General features: G+C 43.1%; 1 protein-coding gene across 4 annotated transcripts in view; it reads left to right on the forward strand.

Annotated features, from left to right (window-relative positions):
- The first annotated feature begins 434 nt into the window (after window positions 1-434).
- mlip (muscular LMNA-interacting protein) overlaps window positions 435-26,499 on the forward strand; it is a 65,525-nt gene continuing 39,460 nt past the window's right edge. For 2 of the 4 annotated variants that reach the window (XM_085369962.1, XM_085369964.1), the window contains exons 1-11: window positions 435-622; window positions 7,227-7,352; window positions 18,191-18,316; window positions 18,863-20,407; window positions 21,060-21,131; window positions 21,575-21,655; window positions 21,733-21,816; window positions 21,941-21,976; window positions 24,319-24,366; window positions 25,381-25,443; window positions 25,558-25,680. In XM_085369962.1, coding sequence (XP_085226088.1) covers window positions 593-622; window positions 7,227-7,352; window positions 18,191-18,316; window positions 18,863-20,407; window positions 21,060-21,131; window positions 21,575-21,655; window positions 21,733-21,816; window positions 21,941-21,976; window positions 24,319-24,366; window positions 25,381-25,443; window positions 25,558-25,680 — 2,334 coding nt within the window. In that variant the 5' untranslated portion in view covers window positions 435-592. The remainder of the gene's footprint in view (window positions 623-7,226; window positions 7,353-18,190; window positions 18,317-18,862; window positions 20,408-21,059; window positions 21,132-21,574; window positions 21,656-21,732; window positions 21,817-21,940; window positions 21,977-24,318; window positions 24,367-25,380; window positions 25,444-25,557; window positions 25,681-26,499) is intronic. The other 2 variants (XM_085369963.1, XM_085369965.1) reach the window with 2 other exon arrangements.

Consider the following 26,499-nt stretch of genomic DNA (forward strand, 5'->3'; position numbering starts at 1 on the left):
CAGCTACCAGTTGGGTGTGAAGCTCTAAAACAATAAAAGTAAGAAAAATACTGAAAGAAAGCTCCCACTCAGGACAGTTTCTTTTGTGTGTCTGACTGTGAAGCAGTAATTTTAGTAACAGTAATGCGATTACTGAATTTTTTGAAAAGTAATGCTTTCTAAAACCGTGTTACGGACAAAGTAGTATTATTACAGTGAAACTGTAAAGATTTGTGGGTGACAACCGGATCAACTCAACTGAGTTGTGAGAAATGTGAGGAAAAAGAGAGAGTTTATTTTAAAAGAAAGTCAAAAGCAAAATGAAACAGTTGTGGCTATTTTTCTCCCGTGTGTGTGCTGCTCCTGTTGTGAACATTGTTACCACTGCCCAGCAGGCAGATTGCTGTCTGCAAGCTATTTGTGGCTATTATGTGTCTATAAAAGGAAATCTGCAGGGTGATACACACACCAACAGTAATACACTTTGAACTTCATGAGAGGAGCTGAAAAGTGGGCATCCTGCTTTCCATATCTACTTTGATTTCCATGTGAAGTCATTTATTAAGTCTGGACTCAAGAGAAACTTCTGGATGGGGAGACATTTGAGACCGAAATGGACAGTTTAAATCTGAGTACGGGAGAGGTAAGATGGTTTGGAAATATATATACTTTTTTCTCTTGAAGACATTTAAACTTCTTCTTGGGTAATTGCTATAAAGCTGAAGTGATGCGACTGACCCGCCTTTGCCTTCTTTTGACTTTTGTACTTCCAGTGGAGCTAGTTTAAAATGACGTTTTTAGAAGAATATTTCCCTCAAGGCTATTTTCCTGCTAGAAAAAGGAAACCAGGAATTTAATTTGAATGCATTAACACTATTCTGTCTAAACAACACTCTCTCTGTGCTCTCTACCAGCCATCACCACCCTCCAGGCTTACACACATAAACACTTAGACGCAGTTTATTTTCAGTGGTCCGGTGACTAACGGTTGCCACATTTTCACTCAGAGTAATTTCTCAGTGATTTAATGCTAACTTTTACTACAACAGAACTATAACTTACAAGAATAGAACTTATAGTAATGCTAATATATAGCTGGAACTTTATATATGACTTTTATTAGCTACAGTATCACTAAACTTTCATTTTTCTCTACATGCCTTTTTATCCATGTACATGTTGCCCTAAAATTTTCAGGCGTTAACTGAAATGCCTTTACATGCTTTGCTGTTGTTATTGTATGAGATATGTAATGATAATATTTGTTTACAATCTTGAGCAACAGCCTAGTGAGCTCTGAAGCAGCTGGCTGTGAGCTATATTTGCACAGACTACGCTGGAGGGGTTGTGTGTTTGCTGTAATTAAACTCTTTGCTTAGTGGCACACCCAACTCCTTATGCATGTGCTGTGGCGCAGCATGTACTGCTTTGATATGGATTTTAGCATCTGTGGAACACAGCAGTCTGGGCTTTACAGCTGTAATTATGGAAATTAACTGAGCACTGTGAATAACAAGGACTGATAACAATATGTGAGAAGTTAACTCTAAATTTTTAGATATTAAAGAAAAAAATGCAAAAAGTGCACAATATTGAGGATATTAAAACTGTGATAATGTTGAAGAAGCATAACATCCTTGGCATTCATTCATAATGCTGAGATTGCTCAAAACAGAGTTTTCATTTTGCAGGAGGTCACTTTATGGGAGTCCCTGAAGGCTCCCACACAGGGTGGTCTCCTTCAGGAGATGATTTAATGCAGCTTTTATAAGGTCTTTGGGACGGGTTTGACAGACCACAAGACATAACTGAGTGATGGCACTCGCACACAGTGAGGACACACGCAGCACACTAAGCCAGTGGTGGCTGGAAATGTGATCCATGAGGACATCATGACCTCAGCAACACTCAAACATTCACGAGGGCTTCGCCAGGCAAGTAGGAAATGCCTGTTTTAACCTTTCACCATGTAAACTTACTCTGCTATGACTACAGAGGACTCACAAACAAGGGGGTTTCATAATAACACAAGTACATAAACAAGTTAATGTGATGACTCAGGATTATTTTAGCCTGAGAATTTATCCAGGTTGTTTATAAAAAGCTGATTAGTGGCACGTTGGATATAACTGAACCTCCTCACGGCCACAGAAGTCTAAGATGTCACAAAACTCAAAACAAAATTATTGTTGTTGTTTTAATGGTAAATTGCACTTAAAATTGGACTATTCATCATAGAGACAGAAAAGGTACTGACAGTGTTAAACTTAACCTTAATATTGTTTCTGGTAAATATGAAAAAAAATCATCAAATGCCACTATTGATAACTATTTTTACACACACACACACACACACGCAAATTGAGAACCTTGTTTTATTGCAGTTTAAATAAATATTGCCCTCTCTCTGCTCTTACTGCATACAATTCATCATTTGCTAGTTCCACAGCTTCTGTATTCACTAAACATGCAGCCTAAATATGATCAGAAGCATTTTCTCCAAGACACCCCCCCAAATAAAATGTTATGTAATCATTTATTCAGTTTCCTTATTAATTATTTATGCATAACACCCACCAAAACAGAGGGCATCGCACCAGGAAGTGTTGTTCCAGCAAAGTTATACTACTATATATGCATATATAATTTTTACCTAATATATAGTGCTGATAAATGGTCAAAGAGTTTTTAAAATTTTAACAACAGCTTATCAAGCTTAAACGTGCTGCTGTTGTTCAGCTGCTGGTTTTCTCTTTCTGGTGCGAAGTGGGCAATAAACAAACAAGAGAGACGGACATTAATCAGTTTCGTGATTGAAGTAGCAGCAGGAGAGGGAGGGAGAGAGAAGAGGCACTCGCACCATATATGGTTCGATCCCAGGCTGCCTCCTGGTTGCATGCCAAATATCCTTGGGCAAGATACTAACCCCATGTTTGCCTACTGGTGGTGGTCAGAGGGCCCGGTGGCGCCTGTGTCCGGCAGCCTCGCCTCTGTCAGTGCGCCCCAGGGCAGCTGTGGCTACAATGTAGCTTGCCATCACCAGTGTGTGAATGTGTGTGTGGATGGGTGAATGACTGAATGTAGTGTAAAGCGCTTTGGGGTCCTATGGACTAGAAAAGCGCTATACAAATGCAGGCCATTTACCATTTACCATGGTTGTTAAGCTTAACGCTGGAATGCTTTACAAACATTCAGAGATGAACTTACACACCTTGCAAGTTTTGTGAGGTACTTTTTTGATATTTAATGGTTCGGATTACATTTTTTATTTCTTTCTGATATCCGATCCAGTAATTTAGGTCAGTATTGGACCGATACCGATACGTAATATCGGATCAGTCCATCCCTAGTATATATCATATGTTTCTAATGGACTCTAGTTGGTTCGTGTAAACTGGGAGTCTTCCTCACACACTAAGGTCAACTATTCTGTGCTGGGACCAGTTCTGTTTACATTATGCATGCTTATGTTAGGTAGTATTATTAAAAGAATAGCATACATTTTCATTGCTATGTAGATGATAGATAATACCCAGATTTATGTATAAAGACAGCTGACATACACCAGTTATTTAAACTGCAGGACTGTCTTAAAGACATGAAGGCCTCTCATTTCCTGCTTTTATAATTCAGCCCTAATTTTTTTTTAGAAACATAGTGTCTAACCTAATACTCCATTAACACTGTGAGGAATCTTCGAGTCACTTCTGACCAGGATATGTCATTCAATGTGCATATTTACTACAAATACGAAGAACTGCTTTCTTACTGTGCAATATCTCTAAAATTAGAAACATCCTGTCTCAAAGTGATGCTGAAAAACTAGTACTACTACTATTACTAGATACTGGTTACTATTACTTATAGGCTGGACTACTCTCATTCCTTATTTTCAGGTTGTCTTAGTTGATCCAGAATATGGTGAGAGAACTGACAGGGACTAGATTGACAAAGCATATATATCCCGTACTGGCTTCTCTTCATTGGATCCCTTTTAAATTCAGAATAGAATTTGAAATCCTCCTTCTCATATATAAAGTCTTGTATAATCAGGACGTTGTCTTAAAGACCTCATAGTACCATATCACCTAATTGAGTGCTTTGCTCTCAAACTGGTGGTTAACTTGTGGTTCATACGGTAGAATAAAATAGAATGAGAGGCAGCGCCTTCAACTTTCAGGACCATCTTCAGTGTAACCAGCTCCCAATATGGATTTGCACATCCTCCTCTAAGATCAGGCTTAAAAATTTCCTTTTTTTTAATAAAACTTGATAAAGTGCTGGATCAGGTAACCCTGAACCACTTAGTTATGCTGCAACAGGCCTAAAGTGCTGGAGGCTTCCTATGACACACTAAACACTTCTCCTTCACCCACCTCTTTTCACACTCCACAGTATTTGTTTATACAGCACTTTGCATGTAATCATTAGTTATTATTAACCTCCTCCACAGGGTCAAAGTCTAATAAGATATTTTTGAAGAAAGAAAGAAAAAACCTGTAGCTGAAGTCTTTATTTCCTGTAAGGAATTCAAACATCACACCTACTTACATTCCACTGTTTGCAATACACATCTACGTGACATACAATATAAATGAAATGATATCCTGAATAAGGGAATGCAGTTTTACATTTAACATGAATAAGAAATCTTGTTTTGTAACTATCTGAGTAAATATTCTATCCAAGCTCCTTTATAAAGTAGTTTGGCTCATTCTCCGAACACTGAACATTATCCATTTTTAGCACTGCCTCAAATATCTGCTACAATAACCTCCACTGATTAGGCAAGACGCTTCAGCGGCCTCGCTCTTCAGCTTGCTGTTTGCAGCTGACCCCACCACACTGAGCAGAGAAGCGCGATTACTGAGCAGCAGAAACACTTTTGATGACTGTGTATGAGCTTTGATTGCTGCAGACAAAAACACTTTCACAAACACAGAATAAGAAACGCCATTAAACTCTCATTCTGGAGGGAACTGGAAGTTAGCACTTCCTCATATATATGCACAACACTTAGAGTGCCTCAACACACCAGGGTAATGTGTAGAATGACTTTGTGCAGTTTGATCTCAGCTTTGTAAGTGGAAATAAACATCCTTTTCTGCCAAATTTGAATTTGTACACCTCTCAACTGCACGAGTGGCCTCAGTGAGAGTCAGCTGATTATCACTGCTAGCTAATGTGATACGTACTGAGCTGTAGAGGCTCCAGAATAGTTGAGTCTTTGATGTAAAGACAAGCAGCACAGCACAGCATTGCAAGACAATCATCTACACCTCAAAATCTTTTTAAATGACAAATTAACAGAGACAAAACAAAAGTATTTTAATAATGGGCTTCTCTGGCTTTTTTTAAACATATTTTGGTAGTGCCATGTTAATCATTTTGCCTCTCTATATCATTTATGCTAAGCTTAGCACAAGAGTGATATGTCATTTAACTCTTGACAGAAAAGTCTATTTACTCTCGTATCTCTTTACAAAGCAGTAAAAATGAACGTTGGACGGCTCCACAGCTTTATTACTGTTTTAATATCCTGCTAAACTTTAAGCTTAACCTTCAAAAGAAGTGTCTGTGTCCTCCAGCGTGGATTCCAGGAGGACTTTTGCAGAATCTGTGACATTTCCATGACCAGCTGGTCCACCAAAGAACTTGCACTTAACAGCATTTCTAGCTGATACACTGTGGTATTTGTTTTGATGATAATCCCGTTTAGTGCATTCCCCTTCAGTGTTTTTCTCTCTGATGACACTGACATTTTGACAAGCACCTTCTTGTTTCTTGTTGTTGTCATGGCTCTGTTGTTGTTCAAGTTTTAGTTCTCTTGATAGATGCAGCTGCTGTTGTGAAATGGTAAATATCATCAGGATAACAGTGATGAGCTGATCACTTATATAGCAGGAACAATAAAAACAATGCCACTTGATTCTGTTTGGCTTCTTTCTTTCTTTCTTTCTTTCTTAGTTTTGCATTCATTTCTTTTTTCTATTATCTCTGTATCTCATCAGAGCTGTGGTGAGTGAACACAGAGCCAGACCTTATGAGTTACTAAATTATTTAACCGGCTTCTTTCGATGTAGTTTCTTTAAAAAAAATACATAAAATATGAGTGAAACAGCCCAGTGCGCGCATGTCAGTGTGGCCAATTGAATTTTAAGGCTTATTACCATTCTAACTACAGAGTTATATAAAGACTTATCTAGACTGTAAAAAGAAGCAAAGAAAAAAACCTTTAAAAGAATAAATACAATCGTAAAAGGTAACATTTTTAATCTATTATATTTGGTGAAATTCAACGTGTGGTTAAAATATGGAGAAAAAAACAGCATCTCTGAAATATTAAAACAGGAAATTCATTCATTTTAAAATGGTACATCTTATTGAATATTTTCAGTGTAGATGTCATGAAGAGGGAAATTAGTAACAGCGACCAACATTTCTTTCTGCTGTAGAGTCCATGAGGGTTTTTGAAGATCTACAGCTCTTGGCACTTTTCAGACTTTTCAGACTGCTTTGTTGTTACACAGACACACAGAAGCACTGATTAGTATTTAGGCAATTTCCTTCCAGGCAGTCAATCTGAGGTTCTTGCCTCAGAATAGTAATTATGTCCAACCCACAGAATGTTCTGGACATTGACAAAATGCCCAGATTATCAGTCTGCCTCTGGTCCCTGAAGTTTTCCTGAGCTTTTTCTTAGTGGTCCATTAGTATCACTCCCTGCAAAGCTGTGATTACATCTGTCACATGCATTTCAAAAGACCCGCTGTGCAGCGCTAAACCCATGAATATTCTCACCCAAAATATGGAAATAAAAGCCGGCCCTGTGACGAAAACTCCTGCAGTGGAAACGCTACAGTTTTACTCTCAGTTGTGTTTGTTTAACACAAAGGAGGATCTTTTGCTTATTTGATGCTGATGAGAACAGGAGCTGATTTAATTGCAATCATCACTCCTTGTTGAGGGTATGTGTATCAGGCCACTGAGCTGTAGAGTGCTTAATTGCCTCATCTGTGTGAAAGTGTGATGCTGGATAATTAGTGGTCGGGCATAGTTACACAACCCTGTGATCAGAAAGAGATCAGAAATGGGAGCGACTCAACGTTTCGTAGGGCGCTCGGCATCTTTCCTTAAACTTGTTTTTGCTTTCTAGCTTTTAATTGAGGATAAGCCTCTTTATGCTTGACTCAGCATGCTCTCCCATACTATATGAATGATTTGCTCCCCTCCTCTCTGTTCTACAGGTTTCCGTAGGAGTGCCGTCAAAGCTTTCTACTTTCACGTTTGTGCCAGCAGTGCAGAAATTGCCAATTAAAAACATTTTTACTGAGAAGGGGAGATCTGGAGCTCTGACAGAAAAACCAGATAAGGTACAGCAGCACCACTTGTCCACAAGATGGCAAAGCAATAATTATATAACTAATAACTAATATTCATCTTTGAAACAATTTGATTGTAAAACATTGATCAAATTTTATGCCTGATTTGTATTGGTTGTGGCGCTGCTGCAGAGCAACGCTTTCATGCTTCATGCTTTGAGTGGTGAGTCACTAGCACTGAATATGAGCCCACTCATCTGACTTGTTATATAAAAACTTCCTCCAGCTTATGTCAAAAGTTGAAGTAATCATGTTTTTGAAATTGCAGACTCGGTGTTAAAACGAGAAGTTTACATTTCTGTCCTTACTTAAATCGGATGACAGCATAAAAAAGTCCTTTAAAAAAGTTTTCATAGAGCTCTATGCAGCTCTGTGAAATACTAATCACACCTTATGATTTAGTAGCATGTAGAAGCATATTTAGCACTGCTAACTTGAAGTAATCTTTTTCTGTATAACTCTCTCTGTCATGATACGTTGTGTGGCAGGCAGGAGAAGGACCCAATAGCAATATTCACAAACACGGGGATGAACTTAAGAAACACAGCTTTAATGCTGGCAGGACAGAATACAGGACATGCAAAACTAAACCGGAAAAACGTAAACTAGTACTCGAAGGTAGACACAGGGAGATCCACACAACATGAGGGAGAACACGACGCCGAACAGAGGGAGACTCAGACAGAAATACACAGAGGGTAAACGAGGAAAGTGGGCACACACGGGGAACACAGGTGACACTGATAATCATAACGAGACAGGGCGGGGTGAACTGAACATGACATGTAGAGGCACAGAGGTTCCGACAGGAGGAGAGAGAGCACGGGGAAAACACAGACATAACGGGCTGGGGAAACATGAAACAACCACAAAGGGAGACGAGGGCTCATCAATACATAGAGGGCACACAGGGGGGAGAGAGCCATGAAGGGAAAACACTTAGGGAACAACACAACAGGGCAACTCAGAAGACATGGCCTAAATAAGGAACGAAATACAAAAATACAAAGAACTAAGAATACTGGGCCCACATGGCCCAGGACCATGACATCACCCCCCCCTAAAGGGCTGGCTCCCGACAGCCCAAACCCGAGAAACAAAAACAAAAACAGAAAACAACCCACCCAGGGCGGGAGGCGGGGGACCAGGACGGAGGGACCAGAACGGGAAACAAAATAAACAACAGAAAACACGGGAGCACATGACCATAGTCAAGATAAAGTTCAGGGGGCCGACCCAGAGCCCACAGGCACCAGAGTTCACGGGTCACACGGTCGGGGGGCCGACCAGGCGGGTGGCACAGGTGGCAGAGCTGGTCCGGAGGCCGGCCGCGCGGAAGGCAGCGGCGGCGGCGAAGGAGACGACGGAGCAGTTCAGGAGGCCGGCCGCGCGGAAGGCAGCGGCGGCGGCGAAGGAGACGACGGAGCAGTTCAGGGGGCCGGCCGCGCGCAAGGCAGCGGCGGCGGCGAAGGAGACGACGGAGCAGTTCAGGGGGCCGGCCGCGCGCAAGGCAGCGGCGGCGGCTCTCCAGTGTCAGGCGTACTGGCCGAGGCCCGGTGGGCACAGGACCAGTCGAGGCGGGACCAGTCAAGGCGGGACCAGGCGAAGCACAGGCTGAGGCTGCAGCAGACGAAGGCTCTGAGGCTGCAGCAGACGAAGGCTCTGAGGCTGCAGCAGGCGAAGGCTCTGAGGCTGCAGCAGGCGAAGGCTCTGAGGCTGCAGCAGGCGAAGGCTCTGAGGCTGCAGCTGACGAAGGCTCTGAGGCTGCAGCTGACGAAGCACAGGCTGGACCAGGCGTAGCAGAAGGTGGCTGGATGGGCTCCTCGGGCCCTCCAGCTGATGTGGCATGGTGCTGGACGGGCTCCTCGGGCCCTCCAGCTGAGACAGGAGGCTGAACGGGCCCCTCGGACCCTCCAGCTGACGTGGCATGAGGCTGGTGCGGTTCTCCCGAACCCCCAGCTGACGAGGAAGGTTGCTGAACGGGCCCCTCGGACCCTCCAGCGGAGACAGGAGGCTGAACGGGCCCCTCGGACCCTCCAGCGGAGACAGGAGGCTGAACGGGCCCCTCGGACCCTCCAGCTGACGAGGTAGATGGCGGCGTGGGAGCCGTGGAGTCCTGGATGAGCTCATCCGAGCTCCCAGCAGGAGCTGATGCAGAGCCAGAGAGATTTGAGACCCCTGGCTGAATGTTAAGCTGACCAGCGGACCGTACTGTTGTCGGGGACTGGGCTACAGGAGCTACTGGGGCCTGCGCTACAGGCGGCACTGGAGCTACTGGGGCCTGCGCTACAGGCGGCACTGGAGCTACTGGGGCCTGCGCTACAGGCGGCACTGGAGCTACTGGGGCCTGCGCTACAGGCGGCACTGGAGCTACTGGGGCCTGCGCTACAGGCGGCACTGGAGCTACTGGAGACTGAACTGGGGGTGACACTGGAGCTACTGGAGACTGAACTGGGGGTGACACTGGAGCTACTGGAGACTGAACTGAGGGTGGCTGCGAGGGAGCTAACTGAACTGAGGGTGACTGCGAGGGAGCTAACTGAACTGAGGGTGACTGCGAGGGAGCTAACTGAACTGAGGGTGGCTGCGAGGGAGCTAACTGAACTGAGGGTGGCTGCGAGGGAGCTAACTGAACTGAGGGTGACTGCGAGGGAGCTAACTGAACTGAGGGTGGCTGCGAGGGAGCTAACTGAACTGAGGGTGGCGGCGAGGGAGCTAACTGAACTGAGGGTGGCGGCGAGGGAGCTAACTGAACTGAGGGTGGCGGCGAGGGAGCTAACTGAACTGAGGGTGGCGGCGAGGGAGCTAACTGAACTGAGGGTGGCGGCGAGGGAGCTAACTGAGCTGTGAAGGGCTGCGAGGGAGCTAACTGAGTTGTGAGAGGCTGCAGACCCTGGCGGCTCCGAGGGCCCCCGAGAGCCAGGCGTATTCCCCGAAAGATGTGCTGACAATCGGGGGTAGGCCACGGCTTTCCCCGGAGCTCCTCCTCTACGTGGGTGCAAGCTGCTTGCTGCTGCTCACAGAGACCGGGCTCCATGATTTCCGGAGTTAATGCGGTGCCACGGCGGCGCCGGCGCCGCCCCCTTCTGGTAGCTGGCGCGATGGGCGCTGATGGCACCAATGCAGGGGGTGATGTAGCGGCGATCTCCCGGTCGTCCGCCCACATCCTTGCCAGAAATGAGGCAGGCGAAGTAAAGTCTAAGCGGATTGGAGACGGCGAGCGGCTGGTAGGCTGTGCAGCAGGTGAGAGGTCCTGCTCCGAGATGAGCCAGGGCTTCCACCGGAGCTCGTCCTCCCGATAAGCCCGCAACACCTGCTGCCGCTCCTCCTCACCGAAGTCAACAGCCTCGGGCATCTCCGTGCAGGCAGGCGGTGGCGAAGATGCGGAAGCTGATGAAGTGTGAGCCAATGGTGTGTCCGTGGTGAGCCTCACCGTTCCGACTCTGACCGCCACTGGCTCATGAGGCGGCGGGGCAACGGCGCGATGGCACGGCTCTGGTGAAGGTGCACGCCCACCGGGCCGCTGCTGCTGCGGACGGAGTCGGAGAGCGGAGACGAGAAGGTCGCTGACGAGGGGGTGCAGCGTCTCCCATAACCAGGGGAACACAGACACGCACACCCCTACCTGGCGGGCGAACTCCTCCCGTTCCTCCTCACAGGAACAGTGCAGCCACTTGTCGCATAGCGACTCCACTGTCCGGACAATCTCCAGTCTTTGTGTCGCTGGGTCCGGCATGGTCGCGTCGTACTGTCGGTCCGCGGAGGGGTTGTGAACTGCTGGGTCCATGTTGTGGTCGTGTTCTTCTGTCATGATACGTTGTGTGGCAGGCAGGAGAAGGACCCAATAGCAATATTCACAAACACGGGGATGAACTTAAGAAACACAGCTTTAATGCTGGCAGGACAGAATACAGGACATGCAAAACTAAACCGGAAAAACGTAAACTAGTACTCGAAGGTAGACACAGGGAGATCCACACAACATGAGGGAGAACACGACGCCGAACAGAGGGAGACTCAGACAGAAATACACAGAGGGTAAACGAGGAAAGTGGGCACACACGGGGAACACAGGTGACACTGATAATCATAACGAGACAGGGCAGGGTGAACTGAACATGACATGTAGAGGCACAGAGGTTCCGACAGGAGGAGAGAGAGCACGGGGAAAACACAGACATAACGGGCTGGGGAAACATGAAACAACCACAAAGGGAGACGAGGGCTCATCAATACATAGAGGGCACACAGGGGGGAGAGAGCCATGAAGGGAAAACACTTAGGGAACAACACAACAGGGCAACTCAGAAGACATGGCCTAAATAAGGAACGAAATACAAAAATACAAAGAACTAAGAATACTGGGCCCACATGGCCCAGGACCATGACACTCTCTCGCATCACTGTGGAAGAATTTTGGCCCACTCTTCTTTAATGTTACCTCATTTTATTGTGGGTTGTGGACATTTGTTTACATCCCAACACGGCATTTCAATCAGGTTGAGGTCTGGACTTTGACTGGGCAACATTTTGAATGTTTGCTTTATTTGCAGCTTGCTGCAGTGCTTGGAATCATTGTGCTGTTACACGAACCCGTTTGCGCCAAGCTTTAACTATCAGACAGATGGCTTCACACCTGATTCTAGAATATTTTGGTATACAGAAGCATTCACGGTTGACTTGCAAAGCAACCTCACTTCATCTCCCCTCCACCACTGCTCCCGATTGTTGGGGTGAGGTGTTTGTGCTGACATGTTTGGTTTTCACAAAATGTGAAAATGTGTGGACTGCAATAATGTCCAGTTCAGTCTGTTCTGTCCAAAGGACATTTTTCCAGAAATCTTGTGGTTGTTCAGCTGCAGCTTGGCAAAGCTAAATCTTGCAGCCAGGTTCTTTTCAGAAAGCAGAAGCTTTCTTTTGGTAAACAGTATGGTCATTAACTTGAACAGGGAGCTGAGAGTCTGAGATGCCTGCTCTTATTTACTTTTTATTATTGTGCAACTCATCTGACCTTGCGATGAATTTGCTGGGAAGTTTATATCATTGTGTTAACACACACCTGACTGCTCCACACCAGCAAACTGCCAAATATTCTGCTTTCATAGAGGGAGTCACACCTGCTGATAATCAAGATTAATCAAGTGCATTTAGTTAATCTTACTTAACCTTTTTAATTCCTATGAAAACAGTAAGGGCATACTTCGTTTTTCACATGACTACAAATATATATTTTGTCAATGAATTACTCAACTAAATTTGCATGTGACTGTATATGTCATTGGAGACAAACCACACAAACCCTATTTTTTATTAAAGGAAATTGGAATGAATATGTCCCTTTTTTCCATTAAACTCTTCCTGCATGGGGGACACCCCAAGTCAGTTTCGCCTTAGGTTAAGCTAGGGTTAGGTTTATCACCTATGATGGCTTAGACTTCAGACAGAATATTAAATTCTTTTCAGTGGAAAATGAAACGTAAACTTTCCAAATGACTCTAATTGTAAACGACTAATAATGCCAGTCACCCGAGGATCAAAAGACACACCTTAGTTTCTGAGACTCTTGGTACTTCCTTCTCAGACATTGCAACAGATATCCGCATGAATCACCTTCCCAGAGGAAAAGGCTATAATTAGTTCTCAGGTTCACAATGAAAATATTTTACCCAGGTAGAAATTTCCTGTTACATTTCTACATCTTTAAACAAATTGATGGAGTCAAATTATTCTAAGTATTCCAGCAGCCAGACTCACACAGCCTATATCATGTTTGAAGATTCATATATCCACATCAAACATATGTCAGAGTGACCTCGGGCATTAAATTAGATGTTCTCTGACTGTAAAGGGCAGAAGAAATGGTTCTGCTGCTAATGACGCTCCTCGGCTCATTGCGTGAAAGCTACATTTTGTATAAAATAAGGAGCAAAAATGAATCAAATGTAAATAATCTCACACCATATACGTAACATTTTTTCTGCTGGAAACTACTTTAGTGCACACACACACACACACACACACACACACACACACACACACACACACAGACATTAGAAACACCAGCTGATCTCGGGGAGGGGGCTGATGCTGACCATCAGTTGTCACGATTGCTGAAGGGGTTAACGTGCTGTTGGATGTTGATGCAGCATCTAAATCACAGCAGCATCACAGCTCTGCGTGCCTGGAGTCAGCTTGCTGTCTGCCTCTATATAGACTTCAAAGTTCTTCTCACTAGGGGGGTGACACCATTAGTTTCTCATCTTCCTCCACAGCTATTACCTACAGGAGTGACAGCCCTTCATGTTATTAACTGACAACATATAGGCGTAGCTACGCTGCTGCAGTGCAGAGAAGTGCAGAGAAGCCTGTGTTCAGTCTTTTTGTAAATGAACAACATAGAACTCTGTGTGTGTGTGTGTGAGTGTTTGCATGCATCCAAATTTCCCTGCTATGAATCCAGCTGATCTTCTGAGTTTTCTTCTCTATTCAGTTGGACCTCTACAGTGATCTATATCTTCCTCTCATATGGTTGCATTTTTTTTCTGTTATTCAATTAGAAAATGATTAAACACCTGTGGAAGTTAGCTACAGAGGTTCTTCTCATATAGATTTAAATGATCAGGTTTTATCATCTATATTAAGAAGTAATTAAGTATTACTGCAATCAAGCCTGATAGCTTTTTATATAATGATAAAAAACTATAAATGAGAAATGGAGTGGTATATAACTCCGTTGTACTCGGTTAAACACTCAAAGTGCTTTCTTAATACCTTTACACACCAGAAAAATAAAAATCGTCAAATGTTTTATTTAAAAGGTTTTTCGGACTCACCTGTTCTTTAATGAAGTTGCTCATACATGTAATTTCACTGGACAAATTTGCAGCGTTTAGCTCACATTCTTCTTTTTTTTTCTTTTGAATTTTTCTCTTGCAAATAAACAGATCTGACCAATCAGACCAAAGGATTTGGCTGCAACTGAGCTAGAGGCTCAGGCGTGCACCAGTATTGAATATACAAGTAGTAAAATAATATTATTTTACCTCAGACACACAGCTAGACGCTGCTCCGGGTCGATCGGCTTTCTGAAATTATTTCTCTTGCTCCTTGGATGTGGCCCCAAATCTGCCAGCAAGAGCTCAAACTGTCCCACTGACATCCTGAAATATATAAGAAAGTGGCCGTGATACGCTTCAACTCCTGGATCGAGCCATGAAATTGTCAGTGCTCCTGCCTTGTACTGAAAATTGGATGATGGACCCAGAATCCTCTCAGTAAGGCCCTTTACTACCAGTCTCATTCACACACACACGCACACACACACGCACACACACACACACACACACACACACACGCGCGCACACACACACACACACACACACAAGCACTTTTATGTACACTTAATGCATGTATGCCCAAGCCTACTCTCGTGTGCAGACTGGAGGAGCTGAGGGCTCAATCCTCAGACGTTCCAGTTGGCAGACGACAGATGTTGGTGTTATTACTCAAGAAACAAATCATGTATTACATGATACTAATGACTTTTCCTAAAAGCAATGCAGTATGTTAATTAATTGCTTTCCGCAGAAAGTAACTCACCTTAATGCTGCAAGCTTGGCTGCTCATCACTGCCTTTGTTACCTGAAGTTCAGGGTCAGGCTGCCGGGTCAGCAAACACTCAGCCTTAACATCATTCTCAGTTCTTGGCTAGCTTTGTGTTGGCATGCTGTCTAGTTGATGTTGTGTCGGGAGTATACTGGATTTGTTTCTGTCCTGGACACAGTTTTCATTTCACCATTGCACTAATGTCCTTATCTCCACTGCTGAAAAGCTGTCGATCACTCCACCATTGCCCTCCTCCTGCACAGGAACCAAAATCAGCTGACCGTAAAAGGAGGCAAAAGGTTGTTTGATATATTTTCTTTTCTTTCTATTCTTAATGTGCAGACAACTGAAGAACCTTTGTAATGCAAGTAATGACATAATTGTGCTGTCACGTAATAACTGACTTTAGTGTAATAAGTTTCATTACTGTGTGACTGATTACAGTAACACCTTACACCCAACATTAAAGGGTACGTGTGAGTCACAGCCACCTCAAAAAGGAAAGAAATTTATAAATAAATGTAAAATTATAAATAATGAAAAATAATGCATAGAATTTTGTTACATGGTGGTACGCTGGTGCCTCACTGAGTGACATGCTTTTAAATCTTCAACACACACAAGTCGCCCCTGAAATAAAGCTCTCTTTGTTTCCTCCTTTAATTTTTCTCTCCCCTATTTGTTCAAGTCCTTGTCATCCTGTATAAAAGAAAGGCATTCGATAACAGTGAAAAAGGCTGCTTTCTGCTCTCAAATTATCCACTTTGTGAAGCCGAGTTATGAACTCATTTTCACACCACTTTCCATTAAGCGCAGAAAAAAAGCCTCTTTGGTTCCACTATTGCAATCTTCCCTGCTCAGCCGCTGATATTTTACACTCAGGTTAACAGGGTGCCCATCAGTTTCACGCAGCGATCCGAGACCAGACTGAATGAGCCAGTCACATCTTTATTAATCTTCTATTCATTTGGGTTTTTGTTAAAACTGAAATCTAACACGAACAGTTGATCCCACCATTTGAAGTGCAAGAAAACAACTCCATAACACTCTTTCAAATCATTTCATTTTAATTATTTCTACGGGACTGATCCAATTCTGGGCTCCTTGTGGCCATTAATTGAGGGCTGGCAGCCCAAACACACAGACATTTGACTGGTATTATCTGCCTTCTGATCTAGTTCTTTGCTGGGGAGCAAAAAATTTCCCACAAATCTGGACAGATATCTTTGACTTGCTTCCATCCTTTGGCACAGCCTTTCCACACAATCCCCCAAATCCTTTTTTCTCTCCCTTTAATGAATTCAGTGTCACAGGATCTAAAGGTCCATCTGCGAGAGAGGCAGACTAACAAACGACTGTGCTCAGTTATCGCCATCCTTGATATGTCTTTCTTAATGAGATGTTATATGGTTATTAGAAGTGAAGCTGTAGTCGCTGACAGGCCAGAGTGCAGATCGGACTCTGTTTGGTCCATCACTCAACTATGGGGGGAGATTAATTAATGAGCAGACTTTTTCCTTTTTCCTCTGTCTGTGAAGACACCGGTTTATTAGAGTGGGTGCCTTGTTTCTGCTCAGTTGTAGCCTCAAGTTGCACACAGCTATCTGGGATAACTATGCCTTTCATAATATGCATAAAAATAACAGGCTGGCAGTGCAGTGCAAATATTTCATTGGTGTGGCTTCATCGCTTCATCACAGCTAAGTGCTCATCCTGATATTGTGCTTTCATGTCAGCTGTATATAAACACGACTCCAGCATCTACCTCCACCTGCTGTCTATAGCTCATGCTAAAACCCACATCCAGCCACACGTTGCTCACTTTGGCTCATCGAACGATTCCACTGTCTACACTTATTGCCTGAATTGAGCTGACTCCTATATTGACATCCCAATATACAGAATGTAAAGAATTCCTAGTGAGACATTCAAGAGCTCATTCATCCTTCAGTGTGATTTAGCACAGTCAGATTTAGAGGGAAGACACATGTCTTTGCGATCGATGGTGATAAGTTCTCATTGAAAGTTTGCCTTCTGATTGGCCAACATTAATTTGAAATGAGGCTGTACAACACAATACTCAGATTCTTCCCATAATTACTAACTCATTTTGACTTTTTTCTTCATTTTTATTCCCACTTAATCTGTGGTGCATCACAGATTTTCTTCAACTCTACAATGAATGCACCAATGCTGAGCAATGAGCACATCTCTTTCTGAAATACTCTTCAGTTTCTTGCTAAAAGATGGGGAAGCTTAACTAAGCCACCATAATAAATAAATGTTGTTATATTAATTAGTTAAGAACTAGGCAGACCAGAGTAAGACATGTGAAGTTAAGATACTATATTTGTATCATAGAGGCAATAATTTATCTTATCACTTACATTAACATTACTTTTTTTTTAATGGCACTTAGTTTAGATAAGAAAAATCCCTTTCATATAGGTTCTAAATATAATGACATTTGACACAAGGTGTTTGATAAGCTTACTGACATTAGATGACATTTATGCTGCACACACTTCCAGAAATGAATGTCCTTCTGGCAGCTTTTCATTGCTTTGATTACTGCTCCTCTGCATTACAGGCAAAAGAAAAATACAGAGAATTTTTTAATTGGTTCAGAAATCTGAAGGTTGTCATTATAAGATAATGTTGTATGTATATTTTTTGTTTGACTTCATTCTGTCTAAAATACACATAGCTATATATTTTGATTGGGTTGGGATCTGGAGAAATGGGTTCAGAAGGTGCAAATCCTCAGGTGAGAAGGATCCTGCCAGAGCCTTAAAAGGTTAAACCTTTAAACCTTTTAAAGGTTTCTTTTGCTACTACCTCGTCTTTCTAATTATCCCCCGGTAAGAGGATTAAGGTCAAAAGGACACCACAAGCGCAAAATTTAAATTCCGTCTAGTGGCAAGCACGCCGTGTTACTGTAATACACAAAAACAACAAGGCTTTAATGTTTCACACTCTCTGCTGTCACTTTACATTTTATTAATACTTTGGCATGTACACAGACCCTGCGTCAGAAGCTCACATGACGCGTGTACTACGCCGGTGTCTGCAGGACATGTGCGTGCCCATGTGAGTTATATGTGTGGGGGGATGTGGCGTGTAGAAACCAAACACACCCCGAGCTCAGAAAGGGTCACTGATGATCACCTCGGGTTTCACTCGCTAAGTTTCTGTTTAACATTTGCTTCATTTTCCCCTGTCAGAACGGAGCCGTGTCCCACGAGAAGACGAGCAGGAAAAGTGTATCAGACGGGGAGATTATCAGAGCAGAGTGGGTCTTAATTAACGACTCTGTGGAGGGAGGAGCAGGAAATGTAACCCTACCGCAAGTAAGTACAACTCTCAATGTCACGAGCAATGTAGAACTAAAAGGATTTGACTTAATGTGATGTAGATATGTGTTTGTGTGTGTACATGTATACACACAGTGTGTATCTTTGAAGGGTCTTAATTAACAATGTAAAGTTGAATTTGGTAAGCTGACATTCACTAAAAAGGCACTGTCAGGAAATTAATTTAAAAATGAAACGACTGTCCAAGGTGTGCGTGTGCTGCTTTTCAAATGTGACATTTTAAATGGACTCTAAAAATACAAGAGTTCTAGTGTCTATAATGAGTACATTTCAGTCGTGCTTTTGCAGGGGGTCAGATGGTGTTTTTATCAAAGTAATTTCATAAACCAGCCACAAGCTTGTTACAAACGCTATTTTGCAGGGGTAGCATTTTTGGTATATCTGGGCTTTTAAGAAAGTGGAGGAAAAGTCCATTTTCAGTAATTGCTTCCTGAGGTGTGAATTTTCACATAAGACGCAGGAAAGAAAACGAAAATAAAACCAAACCCCAAACTATCTTTTTTCTTTCTTTTTGTTTTTCAGTTGAAGACTTCTCCAGCTCGTGCCAGCCTCTCTCAAACCAAATCCTCTCTTTCAATCAGTGCCCAGTCTCAAAATACACCCAACCACGCAGCCGCAGAGACGGCCTCCATGGAAACAGGCGCTGATAAACACAGGGACATTTCCCAGCAGCAGTGTCACCACACCTCCAGACATGTTGAGGTTAGCTTGGGTTGCTGTGCAAATAGAACGCCAGGGTCAGAGGACATATTAAGCCCCGCAGACTCTGGAGACCTGCTTCCCACACTGGCTTCTTCCAGGGAGTCCATCCTCTCAGATGCCTCGGACAGAGAGAAGAGCTGGTCCGCCGTGCAGCTTTCCTCGGTCACTTCTCCTGCCTCGTTAAGCCGTACCATTTCTCCCTGCTCATCCGTCCCCTCTGGTGTCTTCACCCCTTCTGTGATCCAGGTCAAGAGGCACTTTCTTGCTCCAGGCTCTAGTCTGATCCACATCCCTCAGACCTGCTTCTCATCCTGTGAGAGCCTCTCCTCCTCTGTCTTCTCCCAGAACCCTCCTCCCCGGCATCGGCCTCCTCTCACCCGACTCTCTCTCCTCACTGCCATCCTGAGAAAAGGTCGTCTTCCTGTTCTGTCCTCAGCGCTGCAAAGACCTTACACCCCCTGCTGGCCTGTTAACCCCGTAACACTGTCCTTCTGTAACGCGTGCTCAGCAGCCTCCAGCGTGGCCTCCATTCCCCTCGAGTTTTCGTCTCGGTTCTCCTCACTGGCATCTATAGACGTTCAGAACCACCATTGCAGGGAACCAACATGTCAGTCAAATGAGCTCAACAGAACGTGCACGCCATCTCAAGTGCAAAGACGCTCAGAGCCAGTGAATTTCACGCTACCCCGAGCTCCTGTATTTTGCTCAAACTTCCTCTCTGCTTCTCCACCAAAGCATGAAGAAACAGTCTGTACAACTTCCAAAACCTTGCCCCTCACACACATCTCCATATCCAAACTCCCTGAGCTGAAGCCCGGCAGTAATCACACGTTCCTCAAGGGCAGTGCGGATAATAACCTTAAAAAACTCATCTCCCCGTCCCCCAAACTCATTAACGAGCCACAGACTTCCACGCCCCAGAAATGGAGTCGCAAGCCAAATTCATCTCTCTCAAAGCTTCGTTGGCTTTCTCAGCAACTGAGATCTTCGCCTGTCTTCCCCCCTCATCCTGAGCCTTCTCACTCATGTGCAACGATTTTCCCCGCTCGTGCTGACACAGCATCACCTCTCCCTCCTCCACGAAATCCCACAGGAAGGTACGAATTAGAGAGGAGCCACTTCGACCCCACAGGTGCCACACATTCGCAGGGCATTCGCAAAGCTCCCTGTCTGTCGCCTTCCTGCTACACGCCCATTGTTTTTTCTGGATGGCCTTCACCCACCAGCTCTCCCACGCCAACGCCCTCTCCTGCTCCACCAATCAGAGATCTCACCCCTTCCCCTTTCTCCCTGCGCTCCACACCCTCACCAAGGCTGGGGAGTGGAATATCAGACTACAGTGACAGGGAGGGTAAAAAAAGAAAGGTAGCCTCTATCTGTGCCGTGTGCATGACTCGTTTAAAGTGAGGATATTTTTTACTGTGTTCCCTCTGACATACTGTTCTCACATGCTGCGTGGCTAAAAACAGACTTCTCGCACTTGACATGTGGATATCAAGCGGCATCGTCTATGTGGAGCTGATTTTAGATGTGTCTTTTATCCATTTGTCTTTGTCAGTGCTCATTTGTTCCTTTGCAACAGTTTCAAGTGCACTTTTCCAATGTCTAAAAAGTTTTTTTTTTAAAGCCAACATTAACCGAATGGGTGCAAAATTCAGAGTATTAACCACCAGGAATTCAATTTATTTCGAGCCAGCAGGGGCAAAAGAAGTTGATAACACACTCATCCAGTTTTCTTGCCCGTCGGTGAAGGAAAACTAAGTTTGTTCATAATGTAATCCATCAAACAGGCCTCCTCTGCAGCAAAGTGATGTAGTTTCCACAGGCTAACACACTTCGGCTCACACTGCTGGACAACTCTGAGTTTGACTGTTTTGCATGATAAGCAGCCAGCACTAACAGGAGACAGAGCATGCCTATAAAACAATTTCCACCAGACTGTCTACAAAGTTTATCTTCAATAAAATTTAAATTGTAATTACATTTATATTCATATTGTTTGCTCTTCTGTCTCCAGACACACAAAATTACGCTAAGCTACAAATCCCTCGCCGCTATTCCCACAAACACCCTGCTACTGGATCAGCAAGTGAGTTCATTTCTGGCTCTAATCCCATTACTTTGCCTTGTTAAATGGCAAGCCATACAGTACGAAGCGCTAATGATGCAGCCAGTGTTGCTATGGTGAGCATGATGTGAGTAATTTAAGATAAATCTTGAGATGCACTAATCAGATTTAGAAACTGCAAAAAAAAGACATTTTGTTCCTTCATTTCAGAAGGACTTAACAGCAGCTGCAAGGACAGTACTTCTTAAAGCTTTATTAAAAGTCATATCATGCTCAGGGAGACATGAAAACACATTCACACCTCTGTATGATACATGTAGACGAAGGAGTTATGCCTGTGAAGAATATAGAGTGGATCAACAGGAATTGTCTGGAGGAGATGTAATGAATTGCGTGCTATTGCTCCAGTGAAACCATTAGTGGTGGAGGGGAGCTCAATTTCTTCTCTCTCTTTGCATTCACAGGCCATAGATGAGCAGGTCGAGAGAGAAATGAGTTCCTGTGACACGCTGAACACAGGCATCGCATCAGACACCCACACTGAGGTACCACAGCACACATCGCCGCCGTTATTTACCGCACACGTTGCGAAACGGCATCAATAAGTCTGTGCTCTCCACAGATGTGCTCGCCTGCTCAGCTCCGGCAGCAGTCTGAGGAACTTTATGCCGTCATTGATGAGATATTGGCAAATTCCATTGCTGCAGTGAGTTTGGTGTTTTATTTCACTATTAATATGAAATTAAACAAGTATAAATGTGGTGCTGAAAGTCACTTAACAGGTTTCTTTTTTTTAATCCTTTAACTCCAACACAACCCTGCCACTGTAGTCCACCAGGTCATCAACAACCAACAATGGTCTGCAGGTAAAAGATCTCTTTAACAGCATGTGAGCTATTTTCCTTTGAAATTTTTACACCAAGATATTATCACTTTAAAACTAAGAAGTTGGAGGATTAAACACGTTACTTAGCTAACAAGTATTTTAATTTGCAAATAATGTGAAACAGGGAGGAAACGTGGGATCTGAGCCCACAGTGAAGTACGCACCTGTATATGATCAGAACCTGTCTTATTTTCTGATTTCTTATCAAAATGATTAAAACTGTATTTTTCTGAGATTAGCATCGTGCTGTATCAAAGACATAAAAAGCTTAACCTGGCAGTAAATCCAAAAGTATGGTCATTTTTCCACAAACTTCTATTAAATTGAACTTGAGTTTGTTGCCACATGAGTCACTCCCGGATCCTATTATACAGAATGCAGCTTTAATTCAAATGTTTCACTCTCGGAGGCCATGTCATTTTTTTTTCCATACACACTTTATGCTTAGATGGAGCATGTCTTTATACTAACCTAAGGTGACTGGCTGCTGACTCCAGCTTCATATTCAACTGGGACACATCTGAGAATGGTGTCAGATCAATCTTTGGCCCAGTCCCAGGTGAAATCAGTCACAAAGAAGTTTATTTATCTCCAAGGACACTGCTGCTCGCAGTCGTCGTTCACAGGCTCAGAATCGCTTAGCTTTTCCTCGTACACAACTAAAGAGCTTTCAGTCACTACAACTGCACTAAATCGACTCTGTGGAATCTTTTAAAAGAAGCAGTTAAAAACATTTTAGACTAAACACGCCTTCTGTTGGGAATTCTATTGATTGCATTTTATGTCTTTATATTGGCTGCTAAAATGTTCTTATTTATTTGACTCTTTTCCTGTTGCTCACTGCTTTGTGACTGTCTGTCTATGGAAAGTCTTAGCTTACCCTGCACTGGCTGATCTGATTGTTTTCTTCACTGGAAGATTGCAGCAATCAGTTTATATGGAAGATGTCAACTTGTCTGCAAATACTCACCAACCTGCTCACTGAGCAAATTGGAAACAGAACCCATTTGCAATCATCACAAAAGCTGCCCCTTTTGAAACACGTGGGTTACAGCTTTTACTTTGAAGGTGAACATCCTCCGTCTGTAGTTTCACATTCTTTTGCTTGGTGGTTAGTTAGCGAGTGTTTACAGACAAATGGCATCTTGAATACAAACTACAGATGACTGTCTGCTGGTGACCAAATCAATCATGAGCAGATTCTTGGTTTGCCCCCCCCCTGCTCTGCGAATGAGTTCCCCACTCAACAGCCAGATAGACAGTTTCCCCTAGCGACTGGTAGTTTCCATGAAGGTCACTGGCTGTTCTCTAGGTCTCTGGGACTAGTGGTAGCTGACTGTGTCTTTGTCAGCTACCACTCTGAAACGACATCATCTTGTCCAGTTTGTGATGATTAACAAAACTTAATTTTTTCCTCTTTTTATCTTTTTTTTGTCTTTCTTTTTGTAAAAACTGTTAAAAGTTCACACTGCAAATTTTGCACACACAGTGATGCAAAGGTGACTAAAGCGTTGTCATCTCAGTTCTTTAGTGCAGAATTTGTTTAGGTCAATAAAAAGCAAACGAGTAAACACATGCTCTTTGCACCCAGAATAACAATGCGAATCAGTGTCATCATTTTGCATCCTAATTGCAGTTTCATCATTTTTAAAAGGAGCAGGCAAGCAGCTTTCACACAAAAACACACCCAAAAACAAATAAAAGAGAGAAAGAAAATGTATATGTGTGTCTATATATAACTAAAAGTGTGAACCATTGAAGTAAAAACGAAATAGAAAAGATAAATAAAGAACTGTAGTAGCTTTGGAACTGAAGAAATGAGTCCTCTGTATACTGTTTTACTGAAGCACAAGCAGGAAGTTGGATAAAAGTGAATTTTAACTATATGAGCACAAGAAATGAAAGGACATCTGTCCATTATTTATCAAAGGAGAATGCTTCCTATAGTTTGCAGAGAAAACAAGTGTGTGAGAGAGAGAAAATGTCATCCATGGGATGTGTGCTCTTAAGCTAGATGCTTGTGTAAACTCAGCAGGGGGGAAAGTATTCATGAAAACATCAATTTTTCAATCGCTAACAAGAGAAACTGTGTTGTGTAACAAGAAAACATGTTAAATTCAAGTCTGAGAAAATAAAGAGACGCATTCTGGAGAGACCATGATTCATGTTCTCCAAGGACTTCTTTAGATCATTTTTTCATTAATTTCTTTTCTAAAAAATGACCATCACAGTTACAAATGAATGAGTCGTTTGATGATTCTTTCTTTTTCCCTGACATCCAGCTTGTGTCATTCAGTTTCTGTTATTCTTCTTCATTTCCAGCCAAAAAACTCATCATTTTCAAAATCGTTGGGACGTGAAACCAAATATGTGAGTAGAGGTCAGGTAGTTTTGCACGTTGAATTAAAGGCAAATGCTTTCTGTTTTTCTCAGCTTTTACCCCACAGGATAAACAACCTGCTGCTGACGGTGCTTATTCTCAGTGTTGTTCAGATGCTTTTATTCCAAAATTCACAGGACATGGCGAGCAAATCATTTTTTCACTGTGAGGTGTTAGGTGAGATATTTTTCATCAGGAACTTGAAGGTGGCTCGAAGATTTTCCAAAACATTTGCTCTTTGAATATTATAAAATAGAACTTGCCAAGTTTCAACCAGCTTCAAAAAACTTGGTGGCACAGTGGTGCAGTGATTATTGTCGCCTCACAGCACAGAATTTGAATCTGAGATTACATGTTTTCCCTGTGCCTACAGTGCGTGGGTTCCCTCTGCTTCCTCCTACAGTCCACAGACATGCATGTTGGGCTCACTATTGATTCTAAATGGGCTGTAAGGTGTGCTCTTGCACTAGGACAGCAGGGATAGACTCCATCCTCTCGGTCTGTGTTTGTACTGAGCTTCTGACAGATTTCACAGTTCACCAGGAACACGGGTCATTTATAAAGTAGCTTACTGCATAAGTATGCACGTATAAGAGGTTCAAAACAGCGTGCTATCATGTGTTGAAGCTACTTCAGCTCATAGCAACAGTTTATTAGCAAGCTCACAAATAAAACCTTATTCCTGGGTTCATTAAACTCCAATTTAAAACTTAATTTTCCTCTAAATTGTATATCTTCTTGCATGAACAGAATAATTTTCCGTTATTTTGAGTAAGAATAATTAATCTGATTTGCAACCAGATGTTTATGTATTTATGCTATCATAAAAACTCAAAAATAAATTACTTCTCCCAGTTGTGTATGTTTTCTCTCTGATGGCAAATATCATAATTAATTGAAAGAGAAGAAGGCGGGAGTGCTTTCGGTTATCAGTGTTTAACTTTTGTGAGAGGCATTAGTAATTGTGTTAATATTTCTTTTTTTCCTCTAACTTATTTATTCAGGCATCTTTATGCAGCTTGCACCCATCCGCCGACGTGGAGAGAAAGCTGCTGGGTCGCAAACAGGTACACATTCTTTATTTGATCACGCTCCTTCATCTGCTGAATTAGGAGAATTTATGAGCTGCTTATCAGAATTAATTCCTTTGTGCTGTCAAATGTCTGAATTGTACTATCCAGACAAAACCGGTCATTCGCCCGATGACGGCCATTCCAAGACTGACAATAGAGGATAAAGATGAATTTCATCCAAAGCCCTTCAGGCAGTTTGCCAGCAAGCAGACCTCAACTGACAAGAAAAGGGTAAGCTTGTGGCATTCAATCAGTTTTTAATTTAAGTGATAACAAGACTTCGCAGTCTGCACAATCCTCCACATTGACTTGAAATGTGTCTCGTTGGTGCCAGTTGCACTGAACTGCAACTGTCAGACTCACAGTAAAAATAAGCTTCCAGAAACTACTCAGACTATATTCCAATCTCCATATCATGGATAGCATGGATACTTTTTTTTGTACATTTACAGTACAGAATATACATCCATCAGGCATAACATTATAGCCACTGACAGGTGATTATTTCTTTATCATGGGAAGTGGTTGGGATATATTAGGGAGCGTGGAGTGAACATTTTGTTCTTAAAGCAGGAAAAATGAGCAAGCATAAGGATTGAGCGAGTTTGAAAAGGGTCAAACTGTGATGCTAGATGACTGGGTCAGAGTTTTCCCAGTCTGCAGTGGTTAGTACTGTATCTGTTGAAGGTGGTCTAAGGAGGGAACAGTGGTGAACCAGCAACAAGGTCATGGGTGGCCAAGGCTCAGTGATGCACGCGGGGAGTAAATATGGAACAGAAGAGCTACTGTAACTCAAACTGTCAAAAAATGTAATGCTGATTCTAAAAGAAAGGTGTCGGGACAAACAGTGCATCGCAGTTTATTGCGTATGGGGCTGCATAGCTGCAAACATCATGCGGATGGCCCAGTGGGTTTGGCACCACAATGAAATCTGGGTAAAAAAGCAAACCAGTGGAGGCAATGTGATGCTTTGGGCAAGCTCTAATAGGAAGTCTTGGGTCGTGCCATCCATATGGATGTTACTTTGATGCTTAGCACCAAGCATTGTTG

The sequence above is a fragment of the Diplotaxodon limnothrissa genome, linkage group LG13, assembly GCF_057381915.1.
Source record: "Diplotaxodon limnothrissa isolate DT_005_m linkage group LG13, D_limnothrissa_male_GT1.1, whole genome shotgun sequence".
Classification (NCBI taxonomy): Eukaryota; Metazoa; Chordata; class Actinopteri; order Cichliformes; family Cichlidae; genus Diplotaxodon; species Diplotaxodon limnothrissa.